Source organism: Typopeltis vanoorti, chromosome 1, assembly GCF_054136105.1.
Source record: "Typopeltis vanoorti isolate ZY-2024b chromosome 1, IOZ_Tvanoo_1.0, whole genome shotgun sequence".
NCBI classification, from domain to species: domain Eukaryota; kingdom Metazoa; phylum Arthropoda; class Arachnida; order Uropygi; family Thelyphonidae; genus Typopeltis; species Typopeltis vanoorti.
Genome location: NC_143549.1, coordinates 185,840,975 through 185,865,071, shown reverse-complemented (window position 1 = coordinate 185,865,071; position 24,097 = coordinate 185,840,975). Strand labels below are relative to the sequence as shown.

Here is a 24,097-nt window from a genome sequence, read left to right as displayed (position 1 = left end):
AGATTTTTGTACCCTTTTTCACATAAAAGATTCCAGGATTTAGGATTAGTGTTTTGGTAAAATTTAAGTCTCGCCCTATTACTAAGACTGAGTAATGAATTATGGTCTGAATGATGAGATGGTTCCAAGTTTGGAACTACTGACTCTCAGAAATAGGTTTCTTCAGGCTTTGCTTATGAGTTACAGGTCTTATGATCAACATTAAATTGGGAAAGTGCATTGCATGCTTCACCGATGATAAAAATTTATGCATTTTTGTTAAATGAACGTAACAGTTAGTAGAAATGCTGCTATCTCACAGTACCAAGTGGTGTGATTATTTGCTGTTAATGTGTTGTGAGCAGTATAGTGGAGCTGAAGAACAATGGGTCCAGTGCTCAGACTGAACTGGGAGAACTTAAATATAAACTGTAGTACTCTGGCACTTTATGTAGCACTATGTCACCAGTGATAGTTCACCTTTTGTTATGTATGACAACAAAATTAAGTATCAAGATATAAAGAAGGATAACTTCCTTATCCCTGCTTGTCAGCATGTTTTTTAACATCATGATCCTTTGAGATATTCTATTCACTTCTGCAATATATCCAGCATTCCTGCCTAGGAAATACAACTCTGTCCATAATTACTCCTAAATAACTAGTCTCATCACTTTCTTGCTATCAAATTCCATACCTACATAATAAACAGTCTTCATAAAAAATATAAAGGCTGTTTAAATATAAGAAAATAATATAAAAAATAGTTTTTTATTTATCGCAAGGTGCATAACACTAAATTGGAAGTCATTATCCCTTGTCTAAACTACCAGTCTATTTTGAAAATCCTGCAAGATCTTTACATTACCTTTATTAAATACTGCTTTTCCCAGTCTTCAAATCATTCATAATATCACAGGTGTATAAAATTAACAACAGTGATTCAAGTAGAGTCCTAAGGCACTCCCTTCTCTTTGATCTGACTACATGATATACATCTCTCTGATGTCTATCCATCAGCCCATCCACTTATCCATATCATTGGCTTCATATCCATCTCTCTCTGTTCCAATTTAAGTAACAGTGTACTATGCGGCATGTTATCAAATGCCTTAGCAAAGTCCGATAACATTATGGTGTAACCTTTCCCTTATCCAAGATAGATGCCATTTCAATGTAGAAAGCAAGTAAATTACTAAGACAAGACCTGCTAATCAAAAAAATCATCCTGTCCTCTATAGGATGATGTTTTGAATAGCGGATAAGTTGGCAGTTGTATAGGAAGATGGTTTGATGTGAGACAAGGATGCACATTATTTCCGCTTGTTATTCATCATCTACATGAATCACATTATGAAGGAAAGTGGCATTAAACATGGTAGCAAAACTGGAAATGTTAATCTCAGGTTTTTACTTTATGAAATTGACATTGTATACTACTAAATAAATCCAGTATCAGTCTGCAGGATTCCATAACTAAACTGAATAACTGCAGCAATAAATTTGGTATGAAATTTATTGCTGAAGTAAATAAAAATAACAAAGCAATAAAAAGAAAAAGACTATTAAAATAAGCAGAACACTGAGAACATGAACTGCATCCTGATGGGAGAACCTATAGAAAAAAAGAGTAAAACTGTTCAGCTATTTAGATAATTTTTAGTGAATATGACAAAGTAAATAAGAAAGTGACAACAGAATTAGCAATGCTGATATGGTAGGAAGTCAAATGGATAGATTTATATGGAATAAGAGAGATAATCAAAATACTAAACTAGCTGCATGCAAGACAGTGTTCAAACCAATTTTAAATTATGGATCTGAGAGCTGAGTTAGAAATAAAACACTTTTCAAGGATTGGAGACTAAAGATATAAAGATTACAGGAGTTAACAGACGACATCAATAACAGAATCATATTTAAAATGAGGATATTAGGAAAGAACTTAACATTGTTGGCATTCAGCAATATGTGAGCAGAGTTAATCTCAGATGGTATAGTTACTTGAAAAAAATGGGAGAGGAAAGGTTGGAACAAGTTTTTTTTTTTTTTTTTTTTTCCAGAACGGCAGGAAAAAGAATCAGAGAAAGACTAGGTGGGTTGATATATATATATAGTAAGAAGTGTTTTTAGAAGATCAAAATATAAGATATGACAAGACCTAATGGATAACAGATTAGAGGAAATTTTTTCAATAGGAAGGTAGTAAATAATGGCATAAACTTTTCATATAGAATAATAATCTCATAATATCCTGTATAATATCCCATACATGCCTTCTGTGGGTACATATCAGTAATTTGATGACTAAATCATAACAGTAAGTTTTTTTAAACTTATATGGCACCTAATTAGGACTTTAGTCTTTGTGTTGCACGCTACAATTACTCATACAAGTCCCACTGTTACACCAGATTGCGGTTGTCTCGCTACTGTAACAAACTTTGTTTGTATGCTCTGAAGATGCTGGATATAATACCAGCAAAATATTAGCATTTAAGTTAATAAATAATTATTTTCTTATCAATCTGTGTTCACATCTATACCGTTAAAATCCAATCATCATGTGTTCGTTGCACAGTAAGGCAGGGGTAAATGCTTACTGTTATGTGTGGAAACAGTAAGCATTTACCCCTGGAACTAAAACTGTACAGGTTTTATATCAACTAAATGTAATTAATTCCTGCCCCACACACAAACTCATTCACCTCACTGATATCTGCACACACAGTCTCTTCCAATGCTGATGTGCCATATTATGTGTTGAATAGAAGATTGTTGCTTTCTAAATACCAAAGATTAAGCATATTAAGCTCTGGCAGGATCTCAAGCAAGTAGGAGGGCAACATAGTTCTAATGCATGAAGGAAGTTTCCAGACAGAGTTTTAGAATAGGCGAATATGAATATGATAATACTCTATGGGAGACAACACAGATCTGTGAAGGGCAATTATGATTTGGTGATTAATGAACTTTTTTAAAATAGAGGGACTACTGAGTTCAATAAAGGGAAAAACCACATGATGATACTGCTGGATTTTGTAAATGCATTTAACAGGAAACCATGTGAACTCTGTTACAAATTGCAGCAAATGGGAATGAACATGAAGCTGGTGATACAAATGCTAGTGGCTGGTTGACAGATACCAACGAGTAGTATATGGAAGGACGAATAGAATCTAACAGAACGTAGATGACTAGCATTATGCTCCAGGGTTGTGTACTTGGAATGTTGATATTTAATTGGCTCCATAACACAGAGGCATGAAAGAAAAATTTGCTTCATGACTGGAAAAGACCTAAGTAATTCTCATCTTGACAAGATTACGCAGGGTTTTTCAGGAAAAATCAAGCAGATAACACATGCAAGTAACACAAAAAATACTATTAGTATGAGATGTAGTGTGGTAAGCAGATTATATAGTGCACCTATTATGGATCAAGTAGCATAGACAGTGGGTTGTGTGATGGAGATTTCCCCTACAAATGAGTCCTTTAATTTCAAAGGTGTCAACATCAGGCAGAGAAATCTGAAGGCAACCAGATTTTTTTTAAATTAAAAGTTCACTGACAATAAAGCTAACAGTTAGAAAAAAGAATTTTAAAAAAGAGGTAGAAAAAATAAGCAATGAATAAGAAGGGTGCAATGGAAGCATGCTTCTTAATTCTTCAGCACTTTTCTGCTACTGCTTATCCACCAATTCTGATGTTAAATGAGGACAGTTCATGGTAAGCTTATAACATTCTCTAACCTAAAGAATATTTATATTTCCATTAAATAAAGCATAATACAGAAAAACTAAAGAAATAAAAAATGCATTTAATTTGCAAAGGCATAATCACCCTGTAGTAACACTGGCTTCAAATTTTTAAGGAAAAAATTTAAGTTGATTATTTCAATTTCAGTAGAGGGCAGACTAACACTTAGACCCATGTTCAGGTATGATTCTAATATTTAGAATTCTTTCTTTATTTAAAAAGAACTTAAAATTAAAAATTAAAATTAAAAAAAAAAATAAAGAAACTTATAATTTGGATTATTTTCTTAGATAATTCAAATATTAAAACAAGTCATATCAAAATAAAATAAAACCTTGCATTAATACTGCTTGAGGAGGACCTTAACCCATTGGGAGAAGAGGAAACATTTTCTTTTCCTCTGATAGTACTGGTAACTGGAACAGATGATCTGACAACAGATGTTGAATTACGACTTCCAATGTTTCGTTTATTCTTGGCTCTGTATCTGTAAATAATATTTTAAAATTTCATAATTTATTTAGATTAAAAATCTAAATAAATTATGAAAATCAAACCACTTAAGTAAAGCAAAACATATTCGCTGCAAAAAACGCAAAGTATAATTGATTTTATGCTATTTAAATACAGATTCACTAATTTAAAATTTTTATATATCTATGTGATCTTAAGCAAGGAATGGTTAGTTAAATTTATAAACAGAATCCTACAAGTAATCCACAATGTAAAATATTTGTCACAGAGCTAGAAACAAAGAAACTACTAAATAAGATAATCTACACAGTCATATTTTGATGTAATCTGCATGTTAATTTAATTTCCTTCACTCAAATGTACTTTATGTTTTGCAGAGTAATTTTGCATTGCACAAAACCACATCACTGTTTGACACAATAAATATTAAACAAATTCACTCATCAATGAATTCATGCATGTTGTCAATAGATAACTAAGAGAAGACTTCTACGTATCCTATAAGGAAAGGAATGCTGACTCAAGAGATCGTAATTAAAAATATAACTACTTATATTCACAGAGTAAAAAACATTCAAAAAGGCTGTAATAAATTTAGTTTAATCCTTTATCCAAGTGTGAGCAAACAGTTTGCGCCTGAAAGTACCTTCAGGACTGGGGTAAGGTAGTACAACACCAGGCAACTCGTTGAAACTTTCAACATTCAAAAAGACATTCGCTAACTATATTTTACATCATATGTTCAAATGTTATGATGGCTGGAAAGTTGTCCAGTGTTAAACAAGGATCTTGAAGTTTTTAGCAGGAAAACCAAAGCAAAGCAAATAGTGAAAGGCTTGCCATATGAATAAACTCAAGCTGAACAGAAAGGAAGATATTCTATCACAGTAAGGCACATCAATGTAAAAGATGGAGCCAGATGAGGAATTACAGAAATACCATGTCGATATAGTAGTGATACCAAGACAAAGAACTACACGTATGATATTTTATTATTATTACATGACACCTCTAGGGAGTCCAAAGACTCATCGAGGGAGGGCACCTACTCTACAACTCTCCATCTCCACCAGCTACCACAACTACCATCATCATCTACACCAGGGTTTCCCAAATTGAGTTCTGCGGAAAGTGAATAAGTCTTCCGTGATGTCAGTGATCAAGCCATGTATTTTTAAACATGGAAGTAATTCGGGAAAGGGAATACCACTGTTTATGACTGGTCATAAAAATTGCCTGCAAGCTGATTACAACAATGGGCAGTGTATCCTCTGTTCTCAAAACTAAACGAAATAACATCTGTGTTGCAAATGTCAGTGACCAATCAGCAAGGAAGGAAGTATAAAGAAAATTTTTCCACTGAAATTGAAAATAAAGGTAGTCTGTATCCGGTTCGCAAATCTAGTAATACTGAATACTTTCTTCGCAAGTTCATATTGTAGGGTGAAAGTGCTTGTTTTGAAACCATAGTGCCATGATTTTTTAAAAGTAATAGGCCTACATATTTAAATTTTAATATGAATACGAGACAAGGGACTTTGTTTAATTTTGGTATTAAGAAATCTCTTATTGAAAGTGTTTGTGATGCAACAGATAGTGATAATGATCCAGCCTACAAAGCAATCTCCAGGATGTACAAAAGGAGGGGGAAGCTACCAGCACACAGGAGAAAAAGTCTGCATTCACTCGTAAGTATTTACAATATAAATTTTTGGTGATCAGAATAAATGATATGTCAATGAAAATCAGCACAAATTAATTTAATGATGTTGGCCTGAGGAAGCTACAATATGCTACAAGATTTCATTAGTTCAGTGATTGATAACTGATTTAAATGTAATTTTATATTTGTCAACATATTACACCGTATACATAAGTGTACTAATACTCTTTATACTCTTTATTAATAATGTATTAATAATTAATTATTAATACATTACAAAATAACCAAGGTGTTCCGCAAAAATTTCAGGATTTGTGAAGTGTTCTGTAGTAGCAAAAATCTGGGAAACGCTGATCTACACCATCAGTTCCCAACCGGTGGTATGCGTACCCCAGGGGGTACATGCTGGGCCGTTCAGGAGTACACAAAAAATAATCAGTAATGGCAGAAAAACAAGTAAAGTAAACAAAATGCAAAACATTAGTTATGGAACAGTAAATGTTAAGTTTAAATCACTGCTATTTTGAAAACAAGGGGTACAATTTATAGAAATGGGTTTAAAAGGGGTACACAAGTGGAAAAGGTTGGGAACCACTGATCTACACTAATGCCCAACACCTCCACCACCAATCATGGACAATCACAAACATCCATGTCCATGGCAAGATTCGAACCTGCAGCCTTTTGGCTGGAGAGCGGATATGCTAACCACTCGGCCAACCAGACTGGCATATTCAAACCATAACACATTCATGCAATCAGGAAAAGGAAGGAGCAGTTGCAGAACAACAAACACAAAAATGAACATCCTGAATAGCAGGCATGTAAGTAATGTGATGCAGACGTTTTATAAGAAATCAAAGCTGAGAAGCTTACTATACACATAAACATCAAAATATTATTCAAGAGGGGGAAAAAAATGAAAGTTTGAGCAACACAACCAAACCCTGGAGACTCTATGGCAAACTGCGAAGAAAATATTTACTCAGGAAAGCAGAGGAGGCATGTAATAAAGTGTCGGAAAGGACTGAAATTCCCAACTCCATGGCAGGCTCAAAAAGTTAAAGCAATACTCCAGAAAAAGAAGAAATCATATTGAAGTTCCTAGCAAGTAAGTTAGTGTCCTGATAGAAAACAGAGAAAAATGTAAGAAAGCTAAGGCATGTACAAGTAGCTAAACAAAAATCGCAGAAATACTTTTGTAAGAATTTAAATATTGTGAAAGTGTCAAAAGCTCAGGAATTGAGGAAAGAGTACCAGGAAGAGTTTGTTTATTCATTTGTTTTGGGTTTGATGGTGCAAGGACAATATATGATCATACAGCACAAGCACATAAGAAAAAAAGTTGCACACACACAGGTATAAAAATCTGTGTATAAAAATAAATGTAACATGTCTCAGTGGTACACACGGGTAAATTATTAAAGTGACAAACATTTATAAAAATTAGTCTAGAAAAACAAATGCAAAATGTGTGTAAAAACAGATGTAAAAATGAGTACAATAAACAAAGAAAACTTCATGAAACATTAATTAAAAAAAAAAAAAAAAAAAAAACTAGGTTTCAAAAGTATATACACAAATTATTATTATTATTATTATTCCTGATACCTCCAAGGAGTCCGAAGACTCATCGTGGGAGGACATCTACAATTCTCTCTACACCTAACCTCTACTACGAATCATCTCCATCAACGCCATCTACCGCCCACTTCCAACACCACCACAACTAGTAATTTTTGTCTGTAAATTGCGTGTGTTCTGATGGGCCGATTTGTATGTATGCGGGATGAAAAACCCGAGTTTCCGGGAGAAAAAACCCTGCTACCTCCATATGAGATCGGCTAACTCACCTTCGATTGAAATCGACCAGATAAAGATTCCTCCCGTCGCGACGAGAATCGAACTTAGGCCTATTCCAATCGAAGGGCGCAATGTACCGTCGTTCTTCCAATTGCGCTACGGAGGCGCTAAAAAATGTGGAACGCTTCACGATTTTGCATGTCATCCTTGCGCAGGGGCCATGCTGATCTTCTCTGTATCGTTCCAATTTTAGTATATGTACTGCCGAAGCAAGTACAATGAAATTAATAAAACTAATAGATACATAATTTAAGATGATAAAGATTGATACTCTGTAAAAATTTTAGAACAGGTGTGACATGATGAATATGATAAAACCTGCCTGAGTGTACTGGCCTCAGACAGATTACGAATGTGACTAAAATAATGACTCCACTTGTTGGCAAAATTAGTGCAGTATATTAAAATATGAATGACAGTTATTCCAGCATCACACAACTCGCACATAGGCATGTCATCATCCCTCAACAAGAAAGAGCATTAAGATGATAGAGAACGCACTGGATTCAAGAGAGTCCTAGACATTTCTGTAGCTCTAGACATCTTACTGCCTGTAAAGAACTTCATGAATCTGAATATACTATGTACCTTTGGCAGTGATGCAATCATATGTATGTTAATGCAAGCATATTCTATTGCATATTGCTCAGCAGTAAAGTGTTACATTCTAGTGAGATTTGAGCAGATATTATGCTGTGTGGAAAGGAAGTAGAAAATCCTACTAGGGTCTCTTATTTTGAAACGTCAGAATAAATAGTCACAAAATAAGAGAATCCATTCTGTATGCTTCAAAGAGCTGTTGACAAACAGAAGGGATGGAAATCCTGGGTAGCCTGCAGAAGAAAAAAAAAAGCTGTATGGTACTTCATATGAATGCCAGTGTAAGTGTATTTAGCAACAACTATGCTATGTTGTCTACCCTAATAAATAGAGCTTGTAAGAGCTTTTATTCCCAAACCAAAATAAACAAACAAATTTCATGTGAACATAGTGAAAAGATTAATTAATTTAACTATACAGATATTTTGATTTAAGTTTCTTAAACCATCATCAATGTATCAAAATAGAATTAGAAAATTTAATGGATAGGACCACAAAAAAAAAACTATGGGAAAATAGACAAGCACATTGAAAACAGTAGCTAAACGGAAAACCTACAAATCATGTAAAATATTTTAGCTATTTAGGCATAACTTCAGTAAAGATATCAAATTAAATATGAAAACAAAAAATGAACCAGGTATGGGAGTGGGTGGGGTGTCAAATGAAACACTAATATAGAATGAGAGAAAGAGATTGGTCAAACCCTAAACTAGCCATATACAAGCCAACATGCAAACTGGTTAATGACTCTGAAAGCCAGGTTACAAATTAAAGTTTATCAAAAACTGGAGACCCCAGTTATTAGAGTTCTATGTGACAAAAATTAAAAGATTGAATGGATTTTCTCAATGGCAGAATCATATTAAAACAAACATTTTAAAGGAAGGATTTAACATTGTTAGAATACAAGAATGTGTGAGTAGAGCTAATCTCAGGTGAATGTGGTGTTATATTTTATTTTTCTTATGGAAGTCAGATTTAAAATATATAAGTGGTATCTTAATAAAGTTATTAATTTACAGAAAGGTTTAATTAAGTTTATAAGGTTTAAAGTACTAAAATTCTACCATTAAAAATGGTAGAATTTTAGTGCTCTGGGTTTAAGACTTAAAAATTGAGAAATCTTTTTAAAAATTCAGCTTTATGTGATTTTGATTGTGGCAATTTTAGTAAGATGGTATTTTTAATTGCATTGGAGCAAAGTGCTTTAGGCAATATTCAAATTCCTGAGAACCTTAATAAGGTGGGAAGATTGGGGGTGCTTCAATGATTGTGGATAGTACAAGGTTATTCTTGAGGAAATAAGTCAAGTTGAATGAAGGAAATGTTATACTGTACTATTTTACACCTGCTATCAGGATATTGGCTAGGTCTTTAGGGAGAACAGCACCATACAGGAATGGTGTTGTTCTTATCGAGTATGGAGTTCTTTCAAAATTTCAAACAATAACAGGTGTATAATGCCAGGAAAGACAATTTAGAGGAAGATTTATGTGGACTGATGATGTAAGTGTTTGAGAAGACAAATATAAGATCTGACAATATTGAAGTCCTGACGGACTAATCTGGGAAAAACTGCTGACAGGAAGTTGGTAATGATGTAAACTTTTCATGTACAAGTACTTAGGTACAATCCTCGAGAGCACATATCAGGAATTTGATATGTCTGAAAGACTGGCAGATGGAAGGGTGGAATTTTTCACCAATTGGCACAAAGAGAAAGGGATGTAGAGCTGTGCCAACATGATAATGTGTTCAGAGGTGTTTGTGCATATTGTCTACAGCTTGTACAGCCTCTTTTATACATAGTCCAAAGGGATGATGGCAGGTAGCTGTGTGTGTTATATAAGTTTTCCCAAATGATTGTCCATATTGAATGATAAGGCAGGCATTTTATTTTTGCTGTATATTGCAAAGACAGTTCCTGTTATCAAAATGAGTGTGGTGGTTTATGTATCTCAATATAAAACCTGGGAAGTATGATGTTCGGAATACATTCAACCACTAAAGCATACTATCACAGGCAGAAGCAAAGACTTGGGACCCCTAATAGATCCTGACTGGATAAGTAGTTACTACAAACAGAGCAAATAACATCAGTCTATATAATACTCAAATGGAAGACAGCACAAGTAATGTTCATTGCTGTTATAATACAATTTAATGGAATAACTACAGCACAAAGAGAAATAATTAAAACAGCAGGAATAATCATTTCAATATTTTTTCTGTCACAGAGACACCTTCAGGAATACAATGTTAAAATTGTAATAAATTACACAAAACAATACGTGGAAGAAATTAAATTAGACTACATATGAAGACTGAAGCCCTATGAGGGGAGGGGACTCCCTTATGAGTGCTTGGCTAGCCTTAGATGTTGGGTAGGAGACCTAAGAATTAAAGTTTCCCATATCTTGGGAAGTTTAATACAACCTTATTTATTAAGATTAGACTGGTTTTTTAAATATGCTACTGATTCTAAAAATAGTCGTGTTTGTATCTACTCTGATGGAACATGATAGTTTTCTTCCATCTAATTTCTGTGCAAGGTATCCAAAGACATGGTTTGCAAGATCTGACTGACCATAATATATGTTGCAAGAACATTGTGAATACCAGGAACATAAAAAAGAGGAAGTGGATCCTTAAGTGAGTGGAGAAGGGAAACCAGCTTCAAATGAGGTTTGAAAGAAGTGCGGAGATTATATTTCTTTAAAAAATTTGATATTTTTTCTGAAGTGTCCAGGATATAGGGAATAGTAATGGCATTACTATAATCTTTAGATTGAGAGGGATGTGGGGAGGTGGATATCACTTCATCATCTGTAATAACTTTTGTTCCTTTCAAGTGTTTCTTTAAATTTGAGAATAGGAAATAGTCAGGTGGGGCCAGGTCAGGTAAATAGGGTGGTGGTGGTGGTGGGGGGGGGGGGGGGGCAGACATTGAAAGCGCAAGTTGTGTAGTGTCTGTTGGGTTTCATAGGCAGTGTGAGTTTCAATTTCTTCAGAGATGTTGAATATACTACTACTGTAACAGTTTCACCTTTTTTGAGGTACTTAGTAAGGATTACACCATCTATATCCCAAAAGACAATGTCAAGAATCTTCCCTGCTGACTTTTGGATTCAGAACTTCTTTGAACATGGAGAATCTTTGTCTCCACTCAATTGACTGTTATTTGGTCTCTAGGTCATAGTGATGAAGCCATGTTTCATCATTAGCCACAATACAAGCCAAAAAATTAGCACCTGATTTCTCAAAATGACCCACAATTCCTTGAGATGACACCACACATTCTTTCTTTTGGTCAGCATTCAAACATTTGGGGACCCACTTCGCTGAGAGCTTCAGCATGTCCAAATGTTGGTGAATAATAACTCCAGCTCCTTCCTGGATATCCCCAGTGCCTTTGCAATGTTTATGGCTGGTAGTCGTCTATCACCAGGAATCATATTGATCGCATCGATGTTTTCATGCGTGATAGCTGTGGAAGGCCTTCCTGACCGGGGGACATCTGCTGTCTCATCATGCCCAGTTTTAAACTTGGCTATCAATCTGACAACTGTTGGATATCCTGGGCCACAATCCTCTAAAGACTCACACAAAGTTTGGTGAATCTCACAAAAAACTTGATGGCTTGCACCTCTGTGACTTCAGATTTCTTCAAAACCTCTGATATGTCTTCTTATATAAGATCACATTATTGCAATTTCATGAAACATGGGAGTTAAAGAGTTTTAAGATATTGGAAGTTTATTTTTCACTTGGTTAGACTATAATAAATTTAGTTTAATCCTTTATCCAAGTGTAAGTAAAGTTTGTGCTGAAAATATCTTCAGGACTGAGGTAAGGTAATGCAACACCAAGAACTCCGAGCAAAGGTAGACCAAGCTCTCATCACTCCTAGTCTCAGTATCTCCCATAATGCAAAGCACATCTCCTTGCAGACATGTATACTGCTATGCATTAAGGGAAGGGCCACTACCCAGACCGGTTTCAACCTTTATTGAGGTCTCGTCAGTGGGAGGCAGACCCGACGTGAATATACTAAAGCAGAAGCAATAGGAGAGGTCATATTTACCTATAGGAGTTGCCAACAGGTGTATCACCTTATTATTAAATTACTCTGGATTTATAGAAAGATGTTCAAAGTTTATTTTTCACTTGGTTAGACTATAATAAATTTAGTTTAATTCTATAAGTGTAAGCAAACAAAGTTTGGACCTGAAAATATCTTCAGGACTGAGGTAAGTTAGTGCAACACTAGGCAACTCCGAGCAATGGTGGACCAAGCTCTTATCACTCCTTGTCTCAGTATCACCCATAATGCAAAGCACATCTCCTTGCGGACACGTATACTGCTAAGCATTAAGGGAAGAGCCACTACCCAGACCAGTTCCGAGCTTTATTGAGGTCTCGTCAGTGGGAGGCAGATCCAAACATGGAGATACTAACAACATCTTTCTCTAAATCCAGAGAAATTTAATAAAAAGGTGGCACACTGTTTGGCAACTCCTATAGGTAGAGATGACCTTGCTAATGCTTCTGCCTGGCTCCCACTGAAGAGACCTCAATAAAGGTCAAAACTAGTCTGGGTAGTGGCCCTTCCCTTAATGCATAACATTATGCATATCTGCAAGGAGATGTGTTTTGCATTATGGAAGATACTGAGATAGGAGTGATGTTAGCTTGCTCCACCTTTACGAGTTGCCCGGTGTTGTACTACCTTACCCCAGTCCTGATACTTTCAGGCACAAACGTTGTTTGTTCACACTTGGATAAAGGATTAAACTAAATTTATTATGGAGATACTAAAGCAGAAGCAATAGGAGAGGTCATATTTACCTATAGGAGTTGCCAACAGATGTACCACCTTATTATTAAATTACTCTGGATTTAGAGAAAGATGTTGGAAGTTTATTTTTCACTTGGTTAGACTATAACAAATTTAGTTTAATCCTTTATCCAAGTGTAAGCAAACAAAGTTTGCGCCTGAAAATATCTTCAGGACTGAGGTAAGTTAGTGCAACACCAGGCAACTCCGAGCAATGGTGGACCAAGCTCTCATCACTCCTTGTCTTAGTATCTCCCATAATGCAAAGCACATCTCTTTGTGGACACGTATACTGCTATGCATTAAGGGAAGGGCCACTACCAAGACTGGTTTCAACCTTTATTGAGGTCTTGTCAGTGGGAGGCAGACCCAAATGTGGAGATACTAAGACAGAAGCAATAGGAGAGGTCATATTTACCTATAGGCGTTACAAGAAATATGCCTGTTGCTCTGAAGACAGTTTTGAATGAAAGTGTGAGAATTGTTAACTTCGTTAGGTCCAGAGTTATGAATTCACGATTTTTTTTCATTTTGTGCAACGAAATGGGTGCTGAACATGATTCTCTTTTACTTCACACCGAAGTTAGGTGGCTGTCGAGGGAAAATGTATTGAGCCGCCTGTTTGAACTTTGTTCAGAAGTGTAGATTTTTCTCCCTGACAAATCCTCAGACTTGAATTATTTCACTGATGAACTGTGGCTTGCCCAGTTGGCTTACCTGGCAGATTTATTTTGCGACCTCACCAGTTGAACATGAGCTTACAGGGTGCACATACTTCCTTATTCTTGGTACAGGATAAAACTGCAGCTCTTAGGAAAAAACTTGGCTTCATCATTAAAGAAATCGATACTGGAAACACGTATTCCTTTCCATTGTTGGATGCTTTCTTAACTGAGAATGAAATTCTTCTTCATAGTGAACTGGTAGTGAATATAAAGCAGCATCTTGGGAGTCTAATCACAGATTTCAAGAAATACTTCCCTGAAAACCTGGCTTCAGAATTTTGGATTAGAAAGCTGTTTTCCATTGATGACACTTTACCAGAAACGTTAACTCCTCTCAATGAGTTCATCTAACTCCTTCAGAGAAAGATCAACTCATCGAGCTCTCCTGTGATGGAAGTCTCAGGCAAACGATCAACAGGATGGATTTAATAAACTTCTGGTTGGCAAGAAGAAATGAATATCCAATGATCTCAGAAAAAGCTGTAAAATTTCTGTTGGTGTTTGCAACTACTTATCTTTGCGAATGTGGGTTTTCTTCTCTCATTTATATCAAAAACAAGTACAGGAATAAGTTGAATGTTGAACCCGATTTAAGACTCAAATTAAGTCAATTGAAGCCAGACATTAAGAAGCTGTGTTTAGCTAAACAAGCACAACCTTCACAATGAAACAAGAATGTGAGGTTCTGCAATTCAAAATATGTTACATTTATAGCTTGTACTGATTGTAAGTTTATTTGAGAACTGGAGTACCATTATCAGGAATATGTGTTTGTCAAAATTTGTTTATGTATTCACTCATTATTATTTTAATTTTTAAAAATTGCACATTTTACAGAACAATCCATTGAACAGATTCAAAGAGTATGTTTCTCCAATAAATATCTGAATAAAATAATAAATAACTAAATAAATCACTAGTATTGTAGAGAAATGCTTATTTTTCCCCTGTGACCAACAAATCACTTTCCAGAATAAGTTTGCTTACTGGTACATCTACTATCCTGAATTAAATATAGTGGTACTCCACTGAAAAAGGTTGAGAACACCTGGTCTAAGTGATAGGGCCAGTTCATTTACTTCAATAAAAACTTTGAGTGGATGACATGCAAAAGATACCAGTACCTATTATTCATATACAATGATGATGTATAGTCCAACGATTGGAGGCTATTCTGTGTTGTATAACCATAGACTTCAGACCCATGTTTCAGCTGTGATAGTATAAGTGCATGATACTTATACTTGAAAGTATAAGTATCATGCACTTATACTTTCAAGTGCTTTATCATGCACTTGAAAGTATAAGTGCATGATAAAGACAAAGCAATGAAGACTGATCTATACCCCATTCAATACAGCATGATTGAGATTCAATGCTCTCTTGCTTTTTTCTCTTAGTTGACAAATGTGTGTAAGGTATTTAAGTTTTCATCAAAGATGAATCTCAAGAACTTGGCTTTTGCCATTACAAGAATAACAATTTGTCTCAATCTTAACTCCGGATTTGCATGAAGAGTCCATTTTCGACAGAAGTGTACACAGACACTCTTTTCTGCTGAAAATATGAACCAATTACTAAGAGCCCAAGGAAACATGATTGGTTGCTTACTGAATTTCGTTTCAATCGCTGAAGTATCAATATAAAGAGCACTGCCTACAGTGAGAGGGAGCTGTTCAATAACTGAGTTAACTTTCATAGCAAAAACTTATATCTAAGATAGAGCCTTGGCAACCCGCCCCTGTTCTTGATTATCTGGCTGAGATAGTGTACTTCCCACTCTGACTTGGAAAAGCTAGACAAAGTTTTTAATTTTTTAATAAATACAGGAAAGTGTGCTCTGAGACCTAGGTTATAGAGGTCTTTTAATATGCCAAATCTTCGGGCTGTTTTTTTTTTTTTTTTCATGTCAAAGAACACAGAAACTAGATGTTCTTGTTTCAGGAATCTGTCTCTCATACGTGTTTCTAAACAGACCAAATAGTCCAAAGTTGAACAATGTCTATGAAAGCCACATTTTGTATTGGGGAGAAGATCGTTGCCTTCAAAATACCAGAGATTTCTCTCATTAATCATTTTCTCTAATATCTTACAAAGACAGCTTGTCAGAGCAATACGTTCATAATTGTTTGCTTCTGTTGGATCCTATTCAGGTTTAGGGGATAGCAATGACAACTGACCTATGCCAAGAACCAAGAAATTCTTCCTAAGTATATTGTTGTATATTAAGAGGAGATCTATGGAATTTGATAGAAGACATTTTATGATATCATAATGGATGTCATCAGTGCCTACTGGGCTGGCATTAGACAATAAAAGAGCTAGCTCTTTTTGGTTCCTCCTTAACAAATGGCTTACTGTATGGCTCAAGCATATTGGTAGAAAATTATATCGACTGCTTCTCTTGTTGCTCTTTCAAAATTAAAAATCAGGATGATATGAAGCTAAGATTCTGAAAAAAATTTTCTTCCAAAGTGTCTGCAATATATTGCTTCGGAATCAGCAAGAACACATCCATTAAATGTAAAGTAGACAGTGTGTTCTGTTTTCATCTTTCATTTTCTGGATTTTATCCCACAAAATTTTAGCACTGGTTGTTTGATTAATCAACAATGTGAACTGGATCCAAGATTATTTTTGACTCTGATGCCTCACATAATGTGATTTGGCCAAGCACATTCAAAAGAGGGCGCTAGAGTCGCCGGAGAATGTGGTGGGGAATTTGAGCTGTGCTAAAAAAAAAAGTGCTTTTTTAATCGGTGAATAGTCTGTTTTTCTACGTTTTGTAGAGCTACGTTGTTTTTCTGGAACACGTGTGTCCTTCAGTGGTTGTTTTTGAAGTTAGTTGTTGTTGCTATATTGTGTATTTTGGTTACCGAGAAGACTCAGTCGAAATCGGATGCACAACGGTGCAAGACAATGATAGCATAAGTTTAGATTATTTAGTTTTATTTTATTTATATTTAGTATACTTAAATGTTTTGTAATTGTTTGTACTTTTACTTATATAGTTATACTCCCTTATACTTATTTAGCGTTTAGTTGTAACACTATTTTAAATAATGGCGGCAGCGGCAGTTAAAATTGCAAATGGCATATCTCCGAGTCCCCCCCACCCCCCATTTAAGGACTCCATTTTGCATGATATCATACAGGATTTTGTAGCATGCGGGACTTGCGGAATGTATGCATCCCGGCGGATGTATATGTGGCAGCTGAAAGAAGGGGAAAAACGTATGTGCACAAAATGCAGGCAATAGGAGGAACTTGGTGAGTTAGAGATGACAATAACTGACCTCGTTGAGACTATAACTGACCTTCTTGAGTGAGAGATGGGAGATTTTTGACGTAGAGAGATGAGTGGTATGATAGAGGGCGAGAGAAATATGAATAAAATAATAAGAGTGGGGAGTATGGAAAGGTTGAATGATAGTGAAGTTTTAGGAGATGGTCTCAATTGGGAGGATGAATGACAAATAAGAATGGCTGACTTGCAGAAAGAGAGAGAGATATAGGTGAGCTGAAAGAGCAGGTAGAATGTCTAGGGAATGAGATGAGAGGTGTGAAAAATGAGATTAGGCGAATGAAACAGATGAATGCAAGGCGAATCAGAGTGGAAGTGAGAGAGAGTTATGGGAATGATATAAGAGGAGAGAATAGGAACAGTAGAAGAGAGGGAATGAGAGAGAATTATGGAAATGATACAAGAGAAGAGAATAGGAACAGTAGAAGAGAGGGAATGAGAGAGTTATGTGAATGATAAAAGAGGAGAAAATAGGATAAGTGGAAGAGAGGGAATGAGAGAGAGAGATATGAGAATGACAGAAGAGGAGAGGGAATGAGAGAGTTATGGGAATGATAGAAGAGGAAAGAATGGAAACAGAGAGAATGGAATGCAAGGGAGCACTGGAACAAGGGAGTTATGTCAGGAAGGCAGGTAAGTAGGGGGGGGGGCACAGAGAGAGTGTTAGAGGAGAGCGAGTGAGGGAGGCATGTGAGCAATCAAGGAATAGAGTGGAAAGAGGTGTAATGTATGGGGACTCAATGATCCCTAGTGTTCAAGATATGATGCGTGAGGAGTGTTTGCCTGGAGGAACGATTGAAAGTGTGGCTATAGTAATTAAGAGGGGTGAAAGAGTGGATGAGATGATTGTGATGGTAGAAACAAATGACTTGAGTGTTAATGTAAATTGGGCAGTGAGAGATATGAGATTCTTGCTCGAGGTTGTATGAAAGAAGAAACCTAGAAAGGAAAGAGTGTGCATGTTGCCTAGGTATGATAGTAACGAGCTGAGCAGAATTGCAGTAATTCTGCTCATTATATTGAATTCAATATTCAATATAAACTATTATGTTATTCAATATAATAGCATTCTAGCTATTATACTGAATAACATAATAGCTAGAATGTGTCAGAAGAGAGGATTGGAATATGTGGATGCTTGGAGGGTGTTTGAGGACAGAAAGGAATTGTATGCGAGAGACCACTTGCATTTGAATGAGGAAGGACAAGCATCTGGAGAGATTGCTGTTCTGAATGAGTCGGTGTGTCCCAGGATAGATGGTAGCAGCAGTGGCCTCTTGTGGGAATGGGTACTTGGGAGAAAGGGGACGACATCAGGTAATGCTGGGTAAAGAAAAAATGGCATATTTATGCTTTATACTAAGGTCAGGAGTATTTGGAATAAAGGAGAGGAATTGGTGGCGTTGATAGCTTCAGCCTGGCCAAAGATTATTGGCATACTGAGACGTGGTTGACAGAAGAGGATTTTATAACAGGAATAGGAGTAGCAGGGTACAGCATTTTTTGGCAGGATAGAAAGGGTAAGCATGGTGGTGGAGTACTGCTTATGATAAGTGATGACTTATGTCCTCTAAGAGAGGAGGCTTTGGAAAGCAGTGGCAATAATGATTTTGAAAGCATACGGTGCGAGGTAGAGATGGACAAGACAGGTTATTTAGTGGGATGTTGCTACAAACCAAGAAGCACAGAGGGTGGGGACCAGGAAATGTTTAGATAGTTCAGCTTGGCAAGTGCAAGAAGAATGATTGTTATGGGAGATTTTAACTATAGCAGTATAAATTGGGAAGAGGAAGATACATGTAGCAATAAGGGAATGGAATTTCTAGAATTCTTGAGGGACAAATGTCTTAGGCAGCATGTAATAGAGGGAACAAGAGGTTCAAGAGTTTTGGATTTGGTCAAAGCATCAGAAGAGTTGATAATAACTGGGATGACATCTCTTCCACCAGTTGGAGAGAGTGACCATGTGGTTTTGACTTGGAAGATGAATAGACATGTAGGAGTATCAAAGAGATGGGAACGGATGTGGAATTATAAGGCAGGTGATTATAATAGTCTTACCATCAACTTGGGGAAGTTTCATGGAGGGAGGAATTGGAAGGACGGGATATCATTAGTGCTTGGGAAATTGTGAAGGAATATTTGTTAGCAGCAATAGTAAACTGTATTCCACGAGTGAAGAAAGGGACACAATTTGGAGTAAAGTGGATGACAAACAATATTAAACAGGAACTGCACGAAAAAGAGGCTAGGGAAGAGATATAAGGACACAGGTGAAGAGCAGATGCATGAAGAATATAAGACACAGGCCAGGAGAGTGACTAGTATGGTAAGCAAGGCAAAACTGGAATATGAGAAGAGATTGGCCTTAAGATCCAAAGAAAATCCTAGCGAATTTTTTAGCTATGTGGGCCAGTAGGATGAGAAATGATTGTGTAAGAATGACATTGTGGGATAAAAATGGGAATAGTGTGACTGATCCAGAGTACATAGTGGAATTGTTCAATGAACACTTTACTGGAGTATTTCATCCTGGAGCAGTAAATTTTAATACTAGAGGGATAGGGCAGGTACGAGGTTTAGAGGAGAGTGTGTTCCAAATACTGAGTACTCTGGATGCCAGTAAAACAGTGGGACTGGATAGTATTTCACCACGAGTTTTGAGAGAATGTGCTGGGGAACTGACAGTGCCTTTAACCTGGCTTTTCAATGAAAGTCTGGCTGCAGGAAAGATGCCCAGGGAATGGAAGGAAGGTAAGATAGTGCCATTGTATAAGGGCAGTAGCAGACTGGAAGTGTCTAATTATAGGCCAGTTTGTGTGTCATCAATAGTTGTTAAGATCTTGGAGAAATTAGTGAGGGACCATACACAGCATTGAGCAGATGAGGGTAATGTTATCTGTGAGAGTCAACATGGATTTGTGAAGGGGCGCTCTTGTTTTAGCAATATGCTAGTCTTTTATAATAAAGTTACAAGAGCAGTAGATGAGCGAAAGGCATATACTGCCATTTTCTTGGACTTAGCAAAGGCATTTGACAGGATGTCAGGTTGGTCAACTGGATTCGGGTTTGGCTGTCTGATAGGTATCAGAGAGTTGTGTATTGTGGGGCAGTTTCAAGGAGGCAGAGGGTTACAAGTGGGGTCCCCCACAGGGCTCAATACTGGGACCTATATTGTTTAACCTTTATACCAATGACATTATCAGTGGATTGCAGGGGATATTCGGTTGCTTGTGGATGATGCGAAACTGGGAAGGGTTATTAGTAATAGTGCAGATGTTGTAGCCCTGCAAAAGGATTTGAATAAGCTAGAGGGGCAAATGACTGGGGGTATTGGTTTAATGCAGCAAAATGTAAAGCTTTGAAGTTTGGGACACATCGATGGGACGCTGCGTACTCTATTGGAGGAGCTATACTAGAGGAAGTAGGGGAGATAAGAGATCTGGGGTTGATGATTGATAGAATAGAAATTAAGAGGACATATTGCAAAGGTGGTGAAGGTAACACAGAGAATTGATGCAATAATGAGAAGGATACTGACCTGCAGAGATAAAAGAGTTATCATTTCGTTGTATAAGACTCTGATGAGACCACACTTAGACTATTGTTCTCAGATTTGGTCCCCAGGATTTGAAGGGGATAAATTAACTGTGGAAAGGGTACAGAAGTGGATAACAAAAAGATGGTTTCAGGACTATACAATGTTATATATGAGGATTGGCTAAGGGAATGTTGACTGGAGAGTTTGGTAGATAGAAGGAGAGGTGATATGATTGAGACTTTTAAACTGTTGAGAGGTGGTTACAGGGTTGACACTGGGGAGTTCTTTCGCTTGGTTGAACAGCGGGAAGGAGTGACGACAAGGGATCATCCCTGGAAGTTAGGAAAGGAAACTGTGAGCAAGAGGGTGAACCATGGAATGCATTGGCTGATAGAGTGGTGAGAGAGAGAACAGTCAGTGAGTTTAAGGAATGGTATGATAAACTTTGTTTTTCCTAGGAGGGACCTCCCGTGATGAGTCTTTGGACTCCATGGAGGCCTGAATAATAATAATAATAAAAATTTGATGTGGTGGGGTATCTATGAAATGTACCCTCTGTCTTGATCTTTTTCCAGCTGCCTGGTACCTCTGGGTTCCACTAAGGCTTTAGATAGAAATCGAGATGATGTTTTTGGAACTGAGGCTGTTGCTCTTTACTGCTTCACTGATAGATATTTGTAGATTAACAGATTAATCTATAAACACCTATTGTAGATTAATTTAAAACACCTTATAGTTGCTAGAAATTATATTCCTGTTTAATCCTTCACCCAAGCACATGCACACAAGGTTTGCAGTAAAATATCTTCACAACTTGGCATTTGTATATAGAAGTGGTGGCCTTCATAACGATTGTCTTATTATCCCATAACAAAAAAGCATACTTCCTTTCAGACATATTCTACTATGCATTATGGGAAGGGTCATAACTCAGATGTTTTAACCTCAATTGAGGACTCATCGGTGGGAGCCAGACCTAGGAAGACACCAAGGTTGAATTAATGTAAAAGTCATATTTTCCATAGTAAAGTCATACAAATATTAGCATTTCGACTGTGGATATAAAAGCACTCCGATAAAAATATGAAAAGTACAACAAAATAATTGCAAAAAATAAAAGAAAAATACACCAAATTTCCCCTCCAAAATAACATCAAAATTTCTTCAAAAAAAAAAAACACTTCCATGTCTATTTCACTAACATTCCAGGCATCAATACAAACATTACTGATATACACCACCACTTACAGACATTAAAACAAGATCTACTTTTCGTAGTCAAACCCAAGTTGGCATCCTCTGCTACTACAGCCCACCTTAACTATTCCAACTCCATCTATGCAAAAAAAAAAAGAAAGATGTGCTTTCATCAAATCTGATACCCCTTACTAAAAGCTATCCAATCTGGAATTCCCGCTTTTTGATCAGTTCTGGCTCAAGATATCCTTATCTCACATTACAACTTTCATTTGTTGCTTTTGCTGCTCCCATAACTCTGACAGCCATGCTATCCTTTTTAAATACTTATCACTAAAAATCGATTTGACGCAAGCCAACTGCCAAACTGTGAGCCTGTTTTCCTAAACTTAAACACCCATAACACAAACTGGTTTCTCCCCCTTCTCCAAACTTCACAGATCCAGCTGGAAGGGAAGCTGAATCATAATCTATCACAAACAGTTAACCTCCCAACCAGAATCCTCGTCATTCCTCCAACATTCTGGCCCTTATCTTAACTAGATTTCCCTCCAAATACAATGTGGATGTCTGTTCTCCTCTTGACAACTCTGATCACAATTTTATTCAAGTCTCCTTCTCCTCCAAGATAATCTCAGCCTCATACCCAATGGCACTTTCATTGTGCCAAATGGGATGACATGCAGAATTTTTATGCCTCATTTCCATGGTCTGGAATGAGAGCCTTCATTCCCCACTCCACTTCAAACCCATATCGCATATCCAAGCCCCAGTTTTTTTAAAAAAATGTACCTTTGCAATCCATGAATGAGTCAGACAATGCACTCCATTCATTCACCACTCTCCAAATAAAAAATCTAGTCCTCACACCCTTGTTAACCACACTGTTACTTAATTTCCAGGTATGACCTCTTGTTCTTCCACCACTATCCAACTGTTGAAATACTTCCCCTGCATCAAAAACTTCTGTAACCCACAAATTCTCAATCTATCAATGAGATAATTAAAAGAGGCAAGTGACCACTCACCAATTTGGTCACTTGCCTCTGAATCTTTTCTACCACTTACTCATCGCCAAGAAATCCAGGCGACCAGACTTGAACACAGTGATCCAGATGTGGATGTATCAATGCCTCATAAAGAGGAATAATAACTTCTTTATCTCTGCATGTTAGTGTGTTATTCAATAGCCAAGTAATCCTATGAGCTTCAACTCTCTATCCACCAACACCCCCAAGCCTCATCTATCTCTTGGAGTACAGTTAAATGAATGTGATACACAGCTTGTAATCTTTAAATCGCAAAATACATAACTTTATACTTTATAACATTGAACTGACATCCATTATATTTTGCCTATACTGCCAGCTTATTTAAATCATCCTGCAAGCTCTCTACATCAGCTTGCTTAATTATTATGCTACCCAACTTTGCATCATCAGCAAACAACTGAATATCTCCCTTCCAGTCATTTGCTATATTATTTATGTACAAATGAAACAATAATGGTCCAAGCACAGAGCCTTGCAGCACACCACTGATCCCCCTTTTCACCCTGGACTCTGCTCCTCCATACACTACTTTTTGGTATCTATTCATGAGCCATTCTCGTATCCAAATCACCAATTTAATATCCATCCACATTTGTTCTAATTTGTGTAACAAATTATCCTGTCGAAAGCTGTAGCAAAATCCAGCAATATCACTGTATGACCATTCCCCTTGTCCAACTCAGCTGTCACTCTATTATAAAAAGTTAATAAATTACTAAGGCGAGACTGACCTTTAACAAAACCATGTTGTCCCTCATAGAGTATCATATTCTAATCCATCCATTCCTAGATTCTGTCTTTAATCAACTTTTCCAATAGTTTTACCACCATTCCCGAGATGGTGATTGGTGTGTAATTTTCTAATGCAGTCTTAGAGCCTCCTTTATGCAAAGGAACTATTTTACCTTCGTTCCATTCTCTAGAGACCTTACCAGAGCTCAGACTTAAGTTAAAATCAAGTAAGAAGCACGGACAATTCCTTTGCACATTCACATAATACCCAAGCTGATATCCCATCCAACCTACAGCATTATTTGAATTTAAGTTCGGCAATATCCTAAGTACCACTGATTCATTAACTTCAATATGATGTGGTAAAA

The 24,097-nt window shown here is 36.6% G+C and overlaps 1 protein-coding gene and 1 non-coding gene across 2 annotated transcripts in view; both read right to left on the bottom strand.

Annotated features, from left to right (window-relative positions):
• roq (RING finger and CCCH-type zinc finger domain-containing protein roquin) overlaps window positions 1-24,097 on the bottom strand; it is a 504,568-nt gene that overhangs the window by 328,306 nt on the left and 152,165 nt on the right. Inside the window, exon 7 of the mRNA XM_090405434.1 lies at window positions 4,073-4,225. Within this exon, the coding sequence (XP_090261560.1) occupies window positions 4,073-4,225 (153 nt within the window). The remainder of the gene's footprint in view (window positions 1-4,072; window positions 4,226-24,097) is intronic.
• LOC150110704 (U6 spliceosomal RNA) lies at window positions 7,849-7,955 on the bottom strand. The gene has a single exon (XR_016549076.1). It is a non-coding gene; the product is annotated as a U6 spliceosomal RNA (small nuclear RNA).